Source organism: Zonotrichia albicollis, chromosome 24 (genome assembly GCF_047830755.1).
Source record: "Zonotrichia albicollis isolate bZonAlb1 chromosome 24, bZonAlb1.hap1, whole genome shotgun sequence".
NCBI lineage: Eukaryota > Metazoa > Chordata > Aves > Passeriformes > Passerellidae > Zonotrichia > Zonotrichia albicollis.
In genome coordinates, this window is record NC_133842.1 from 1224013 (window position 1) to 1232256 (window position 8244).

Sequence of the window (8244 nt, forward strand, 5' to 3'; positions counted from 1 at the left end):
AAGGGCGGGGATTGGTTGCTAGGAGACAGGGAAAGGGCGGGGATTGGTTGCTAGGAGAAGGAAAAAATGGCGGGGATTGGTTGCTAGGAGGAGGAAAAAAGGCGGGGATTGGTTGCTAGGAGACGAAGAAAGGGCAGGGATTGGTTGCAAGCAGACGGGGAAAAGGGCGGGGATTGGTTGTTAGGCGAAGGAAAAAATGGCGGGGATTGGTTGCTAGGAGACGGAGAAAGGGCAGGGATTGGTTGCTTGCAGAAGGAGAAAGGGCTGGGATTGGTTGCTAGGAGACGGGGAAAGGGCGGGGATTTGTCGTTGGGGGCGTGGCTTAGCTGTGAGGGGAGTAAAACTTTTCGCTTTTGGGGCCTAAAAATCAGGAATTCTTTTACTCAAAATCCCCAATTTTCACTCAAAATTATCAATTTTTGGTCTAAAACTCCCTTTCGGTCACCCCAAATTCCAATTCTTGAATCAAAAATTTCCCTATCCGCTCCCAAATTCCCCAAATTTCACTTCAAATCCTCAATTTTACCTTTAATTTCCCCATTTTCCCCCCTGAATTCCGATGTTTCGGTCCCAATTTCTGAGTAAAAATTCCCTCTTTTACCCCAAATTCACAATTTTTGACCCAAAATCCCCAAATCCTCACCCCAAATTCTGGATTTTTTCGGTCAAAATTCCCTTTTTTCACACAAAATCGCCAATTTTAACGCCAAAATTCTCAAATTTTGACTCAGAATTCCCCTTTTCGCCCCCAAATTTCTCAATTTTTCGCCCCAAAATTCGCTTTTTTTCCCCCTAAATTCCCAAATTCCTCCCCCGGGGAATTTTCCAGGGGATACCCCTCCCCGTGACGTCACCGTGACGTCACCGCAGACCTTTGGACTTTGCCCCGCCCCCTCCGGAAGCGATGGAGGCGCTGCGGTACCTGGGGGGGGGGGGGGGGGGAGGGGAATTTTGGGGGGAAAATTTGGGAATTTTGGGGGAATTTCAGTGAAAATTTTGGTTTTTTTTTTAAATTTTTGTGGAATTTTGACAATTTTAAGGAATGTTGTGGAATTTGGGGGAATTTGAAATTAATTTGGGGGAAATTTGTGGCAATTTTAATGAATTTTAAAGGAATTTCACAGAATTTCGGGGGATTTAAGGAAATTTCAGGGGATTTTGAAAGAATTTGGAAGAATTTGATTGAATTTTGGGACAATTTGATTAAATTTTGGGGAACTTGACGAGATTTTGTGGAATTTTAATGGAATTTGAGGGAATTACGGGGAATTTTAAGAAAATGTTGAATTTTGGGTTTTATTTGAGTGGATTTTGGGTTTATTTGATGAATTTTGGGGGAGTTTCACGGAATTTTGGGTGAATTAGAGGGAAATTGAGGGGTTTTATTTGAATTTGAGGGAAGGTTGGGCGAATTTTGGGTGAATTCCGTGAAATTTTGGGTCAATTTTGAGGAATTTCAATCAATTTTCACCATTTCCACTTCCGCTTTTTTCCCTTTTTTTTTTCCCTTTTCTTTTCCCTTTTTTTCCCTCTTTTTTTCCCTTTTTTTCCCCTGTTTTTCCTTTTTTTTCCCTTTTTTTTTCCCCTTTTTTTTCCCTTTTTTTTTCCCTTTTTTCCCCGCCCCTCCTCCCCCTCAGCTCCGTTTCCCGCCTCCTCTTTGGCTCCGCCCACCCAGGCCCCGCCCCCGCCAAGCCCCGCCCCTTCTGGGTTAGCCCCGCCCCCGGGGGGGAGGGGCGGCCCCGGGGGGTCCTGGCCGCGACCCTCGGGGAGCTGCGCGAGCAGGTCCGGCATTAATTAACCCTAATTAATTAGCCCTAATTAATTAGTCCTAAATTATTAGCCATAATTAACCGCCATTAATCCTCATTATCCCGATTAATCCCGCTTCAACCTTAATTAATGGTAATTAAACCTCATTAAACCCTAATTTTTGCCAATTAATCTACATTAAACCCTAATTAATTCTAATTAAACCATACTAAAAAATCATAATTTAGCCTGACTGTGCCTTAATTAATCTTAATTTTTCCCGATTAGACCTTAATAAATCCTAATGTAGCCTGATTGAACTTTAATTAATTATAATATATTATTATTAAACCTTAATTAATTCTAATTTATCCTGATTAAAACTTAATTAATCCTAATTTATCCCACTTAAACATTAATTAATTCAGAATAAATTCCCCAAAAATTCACAATAAATCCCCCCCCAAAATTCCAATTAATTCCCCCAAAAAATCCCCAAAAATTCAGAATAAATTCCCCGAAAATTCACAATAAATTCCCCAAAAATTCAGAATAAATCCCAAAAAAATTCAGAATAAATCCCCGAAAATTCAGAATAAATTCCCCAAAAATTCACAATAAATTCCCCAAAAATTCACAATAAATCCCCGAAAATTCACAATAAATCCCCGAAAATTTGGAATAAATCCCTCTCAAAATTCCAATTAATTCCCTCAAAAAATCCCCAAAAATTTAGAATAAAATCTCCAAAAATTCAGAATAAATCCCCGAAAATTCAAATTAAATCCCCAAGAATTCAGAATAAATTCCCGAAAAATTCAGAATAAATCCCCCAAAAAAATCACCAAAAATTCAGAATAAATTCCCCAAAAATTCAGAATAAATCCCTGAAAATTCAGAATAAATCCCCCCCAAAATTCCAATTAATTCCCCCAAAAAATCCCCAAAAATTCACAAAAAATCCCCGAAAATTCAAATTAAATCCCTCCCCAAAATTCCAATTAATTCCCCCAAAAAATCCCCAAAAATTCACAAAAAATCCCCGAAAATTCAAATTAAATCCCCGAAAATTCACAAAAAATTCCGAATAAATTCCCCAATTTTCCCCCAACCCCGAATTCGCCCCCAATCCAGGCGGGTTCGGTTTTGGGGCTGCCCCGGCCCCCGGTTCTGGCCTTGGCCGAGGACGGGACCCTCATTGAGGACGAGGAATTTTTCGGGACCCTCCCCCCCCACACGGCCCTGCAGGCGCTGGGGGAGGGGCAGCGCTGGGAGCCCCCCGAGGTGAGACCCCCCCCACCCAAAATACCCCCAAATCGCCCCAAAAATCAAAAAAAATCCCCAAAAATTGCCCAAAAAATCCCAAAAAATCAGCCCAAAATCGCCCCAAAATTCCCAAAAAAATCAGCCCAAAATCGCCCCAAAATCGCCCCAAAAATCAGCCCAAAATTCCCCGAAATCGCCCCAAAATTCCCAAAAAAATCAGCCCGAAATTGGCCCGAAACACCTCAAAAATCAGCCCAAAATTCCCCGAAATCACCTCAAAAATCAAAAAAAACCCGCCCAAAATCGGCCCAAAAGTCCCCCAAAAAATCCGCCCAAAATAGACCCGAAACACCCCAAAAATCCGCCCAAAATCGGCCCAAAACACCCCAAAAATCGGCCCAAAATTCCCCCAAAAAATCCCAAAATCGCCCCAAAAATCAGCCAAAATTCCCCGAAATTGCCCCAAAATTCCCCAAAAAATCCCAAAATCACCCCAAAAATCGCCCCAAAATTCCCCCAAAAATCCGCCCAAAATGGGCCCGAAACACCCCAAAAATCGGCCCAAAATAACGCAAAATCGGCCCAAAATTCCCCAATAAAATCCCAAAAAATCAGCCCAAAATCGGACCGAAACACCCCAAAAATTAACCCAATATTCCCCCCAAAAAATCCGCCCAAAATTGGCACGAAACACCCCAATATCAGCCTGAAATAACGCGAAATTAACCCAAAATTACCCCCAAAAATTTCCAAAAAATCAGCCCGAAATCGGCCCAAAAATCATCCCAAAATCGCCCCAAAATTCCCCCAAAAAATCCCAAAAAATCCGCCCAAAACACCCCAAAAATCAGCCCGAAATAACACAAAATTAACCCAAAATTGCCCCCAAAAATTCCCAAAAAAATCCACCCAAAACACTCCAAAAATCAGCCCGAAATAACGCAAAATTAACCCAAAATTCCCCCAAAAATTCTCAAAAAATCCGCCCGAAACACCCCAAAAATCCGCCTGAAATAACACAAAATTAACCCAAAAATCCCCCCACAAATTTCTAAAAAATCAGCCCAAAATCGGCCTGAAACACGCCAAAAATTAACCCAAAGTTCCCCCCAAAAATTCCAAAAAAATCCGCCCAAAATCCGCCCAAAACACCCGAAAATCAGCCCAAAATAACGCGAAATTAACCCAAAATTCCCCCCACAAATTTCTAAAAAATCAGCCCAAAATGGGCCCGAAACACCAAAAATCAGCCCAAAATTCCCAAAAAATCAGCTCAAAATCGCCCCGAAACACCCCAAAAATCAGCCCGAAATAAGGCGAAATTAACCCAAAATTGCCCACAAAAATACCAAAAAATCAGCCCGAAATCGCCCCGAAACACCCCAAAAATCAGCCCAAAATAACGGAAAATGAACCCAAAATTCCCCAAAAAATCACCACAAAATTCACCCAAAATTTCCCCAAAAAATCCCAAAAAATCTGCCCAAAATCGGCCCGAAACACCCCAAAAAATCGGCCCAAAATTCCCCCAAAAATTCCCCAAAAATCCGCCCAAAATCGGCCCAAAACACCCCAAAAATCAGCCCAAAATAAAGCAAAATGAACCCGAAATTGCCCCAAAAATCCCCAAAAATCCACCCCAAATCGGTCCGAAACACCCCAAAAATCAGCCCGAAATAACACAAAATCGGCCCAAAAATCCCCAAAAAATCAGCCCCAAATCGGCCCGAAATAACGCGAAATTAACTCAAAATTGCCCCCAAAAATCCCAAAAAATCCGCCCAAAATACCCCAAAAATCCACCCAAAATCGGCCCAAAACACCCCAAAAATCAGCCCGAAATAACGCAAAATTAACCCAAAATTCCCCCAAAAATCCCAAAAAATCAGCCCAAAATTGGCCCGAAACACCCCAAAAATCAGCCCAAAATTCCCCCAAAATTCCCCCAAAAAATCCCAAAATAACCCCAAAAATCAGCTCAAAATTCCCCGAAATTGCCCCAAAATTCCCCCAAAAAATCCCCAAAAATCCGCCCAAAACACCCCAAAAATAATCCCAAAATCGCCCCAAAAATCCCCCAAAAAATCCCAAAATCACCCCAAAAATCAGCCCAAGATTCCCCCCAAAAATCCCCAAAAAATCAGCCCAAAAATCTGCCAAAAAACAACCCGAAATACCTCAAAATCATCCCAAAATCGGCCCAAAATTCCTCCCAAAAATAAAAAAAAATCAGCCCAAAAATCAGCCCAAAATAACGCAAAATCGGCCCCAAAATCCCCCAAAAAATTCTCAAAAAATCCGCCAGAAATCGGCCCAAAACACCCCAAAAATCAGCCCGAAATAACGCGAAATTTACCTAAAATTCCACCCAAAAATTTCCAAAAAATCAGCCTGAAATGGGCCCGAAACACCCCAAAAATCAGCCCGAAATAACACAAAATTCACCCAAAATTTCCCCAAAAAATCCCAAAAAATCAGCCCCAAATCGGCCTGAAACACCCCAAAAATTAACCCAGAATTCCCCCCAAAAATCCCCCAAAATTCAGAATAAACCCCCGAAAATTCAGAATAACCCCCCAAAATTCAGAATAATTCCCTCAAAATTCACAATAAATCCCTAAAATTCAGAATAAACCCCACAAAATCCAGAATAACTCCCCAAAAATGCCGTAAACTTCCAAATAAACCCCCCAAATCCAGAATAAACCCCCCAAAATCCCCCAAAATTCAGAATAAATCCCCAAAATCCAGAATAATTCCCCCAAAATTCCGAACCCCCCCCGACCCCGCTGTGCCGCCTCTCCCCAGCCCCGCCCCTCTTTGGCCCCGCCCCCGGCCCCGCCCCCGGCCCCGGAGCTGTTCCGGCTCTCGCTGCTCGGCCCCGCCCACGGCTCGCGGGGGCGGCTCCAACTGCGCCTGCGCGAGCAGCAATGGGAGCTGGGCGGGATCGGCGCCAACGCCGCCCTCAGGTGAGGCCCGAAAGTATCGCGATATTATCGCGAGATTATTGGGAAATTATTGGGAAATTAGCTCAAAATTACTGTCAGATTATCTCCAAATTATTGGGAAATTATCTCAAAATTATCTCGAAATTATTGGGAAATTATCTCAAAATTATCTCGAAATTATCAAAAAATTATCTCGAAAATATTGGAAAAATATCTCAAAATGATTGTTAAATTATCTCAAAATTAGCCCAAAATTATCTCAAAATTGTTGTGAAATTATCTCAAAATTATTGTCAAATTATCACAAAATTATCTCGGAATTATTGTCAAATTATCACAAAATTATCTCTAAATTATCACTAAATTATCTCGAAATTATTGTCAAATTATCTCGAAATTATCTCGGAATTATTGGGAAATTATCACGAAATTATTGTGAAATTATCGCGAAATTATCTCTAAATTATCTCAAAATTATCCCAAAATTATGTCAAAATGATTGTGTTGTTCGGGGTGTTTTTCTAATATTTTTCGTGGTGTTTTTTATGTTTTTCGTGCCGATTTTGGTGTTTCTAGGGGATGTTTTCAGTGTTTTTTTGGGGTGTTTTTTAGGTTTTTCGTGGTTTTCTTTACGTTTTTAGGGGTGTTTTTTACATTTTTGGAGGTGATTTTTCCGTTTTTCGTGCCGATTTTGGTGTTTTTAGGGATGTTTTCAGTGTTTTTGGGGGTGTTTTTTCTGTTTTTGGGGTTGTTTTTTATGTTTCTGGGGGTGCTTGTTATGTTTCTTGGGGCAATTTTGGTGTTTTTTAGGGATGTTTTCAGTATTTTTAGGGTGTTTTTTCCGTTTTTGGGGGTGTTTTTTTCTGGTTTTGGGGGTGTTTTTTCCGTTTCTCGTGGTGTTTTTTCCGTTTTTGGTGCCGATTTCAGTGTTTTTTGGCATGTTTTCAGTGGTTTTGGGGGTGTTTTTTCCATTTTTAGGGGTGTTTTTTACATTTTTTGTGTTGTTTTTTCCGTTTCTCGTGTTGTTTTTCCCATTTTTTGTGCCGATTTCTCCGTTTCTGACCCAATTCCCCATCCCAGGGAGCTGCTGCGCCTGCTGACCGCGCTGTGCCGCACCCTGGGCCGGGCCCTGCTCGGGCTCTCGGCCGCGCTCCGGCCGCTCCTCGAGAGACCCCATGGCCGGGGGCCCTGACCCCGCCCCTTCGCCGGGAAACCACGCCCACTGCCAGCAAACCCCAGCCAATCCTCTTAAACCCCGCCCAATCACCATAAGCCCCGCCCATTTCCCCTCAAGCGCCCTGGGCCGGGCCCTGCTCGGGCTCTCGGCCGCGCTCCGGCCCCTCCTCGAGAGACCCCAGACCCACGGCCGGGGGGCCTGACCCCGCCCACCGCCGCTGGACACGCCCCCTCGCCGGGAAACCACGCCCACTGCCGGCAAAACCCCAGCCAATCCCCTCAAACCCCGCCCATTTCCCCTTAAGCGCCCTGGGCCGGGCCCTGCTCGGGCTCTCGGCCGCGCTCCGGCCGCTCCTCCAGAGACCCCAGACCCAATGGCCGGGGGCTCTGACCCCGCCCCCCAACGCTGGCCACGCCCCCTCGCCGGGAAACCACGCCCACTGCCAGCAAAACCCCAGCCAATGCCCTGAAACCCCGCCCATTCCCATTAAGAACCGCCCATATACTCTTAGGCCCCGCCTCTTCTGCTTAAACCACAGCCACTCTCCCTAAGCCCCGCCCATTCACCATAAGACCCGCCCATTCCCCTTAAGCCCCACCCATTTACAATAAGCCCCGCCCATTTCCCCTTAAACCCCGCCCATTCACCATAAGCCCCACCCATTTCCATTTAAACTCCACCCATTCCCATTAAGCCCCACCCAACCCCCTTTAAGTCCCACCCACTCCCCCTAACCCCCCATTCACCATAAGCCCCGCCCATACCCCCATAAGCCCCGCCCATACCCCCTTGAGCCCCGCCCATTTCCCCTTAAACCCCGCCCATTTCCCCTTAAACCACACCCATAGCCCCATAAGCCCCACCCATTTTGTTTAAACCCCACCCATCCCCCTTAAACCCCGCCCATGACCCTTAAACCCCACCCATTTACAATAAGCCCCGCCCATTTCCCCTTAAGCACCACCCTTTTACAATAAGCCCTGCCCATTTCCCTTTAAACCCCACCCATTCCCATTAAGCCCCATCCAAGATCCTTTAAACCCCACCCACTCTGCCTAAACCCTGCCCATTCACCATAAGCCCCGCCCATATCCCCTTAAGACC

The 8244-nt window shown here is 44.5% G+C and overlaps 1 protein-coding gene across 1 annotated transcript; it reads left to right on the forward strand.

Annotated features, from left to right (window-relative positions):
- The first annotated feature begins 772 nt into the window (after positions 1-772).
- Positions 773-6064, forward strand: LOC141731705 (lipid transferase CIDEB-like). The gene is made up of 4 exons (XM_074558189.1): positions 773-918; positions 1638-1782; positions 2884-3033; positions 5824-6064. Exons 1-4 carry the CDS (start codon positions 905-907, stop codon positions 5986-5988), a joined length of 474 nt encoding a protein of 157 aa, XP_074414290.1. The 5' UTR covers positions 773-904; the 3' UTR covers positions 5989-6064.
- Positions 6065-8244: the final 2180 nt, after the last annotated feature.

Excerpts from the sequence above, each read along its gene's own strand:
- LOC141731705 (XM_074558189.1), top strand. Across the intron at positions 1,783-2,883 it reads TCGGGGAGCTGCGCGAGCAG|GCGGGTTCGGTTTTGGGGCT; the intron begins GTCCGGCATTAA and ends CCCCCAATCCAG. Across the intron at positions 3,034-5,823 it reads AGCGCTGGGAGCCCCCCGAG|CCCCGCCCCTCTTTGGCCCC; the intron begins GTGAGACCCCCC and ends GCCTCTCCCCAG.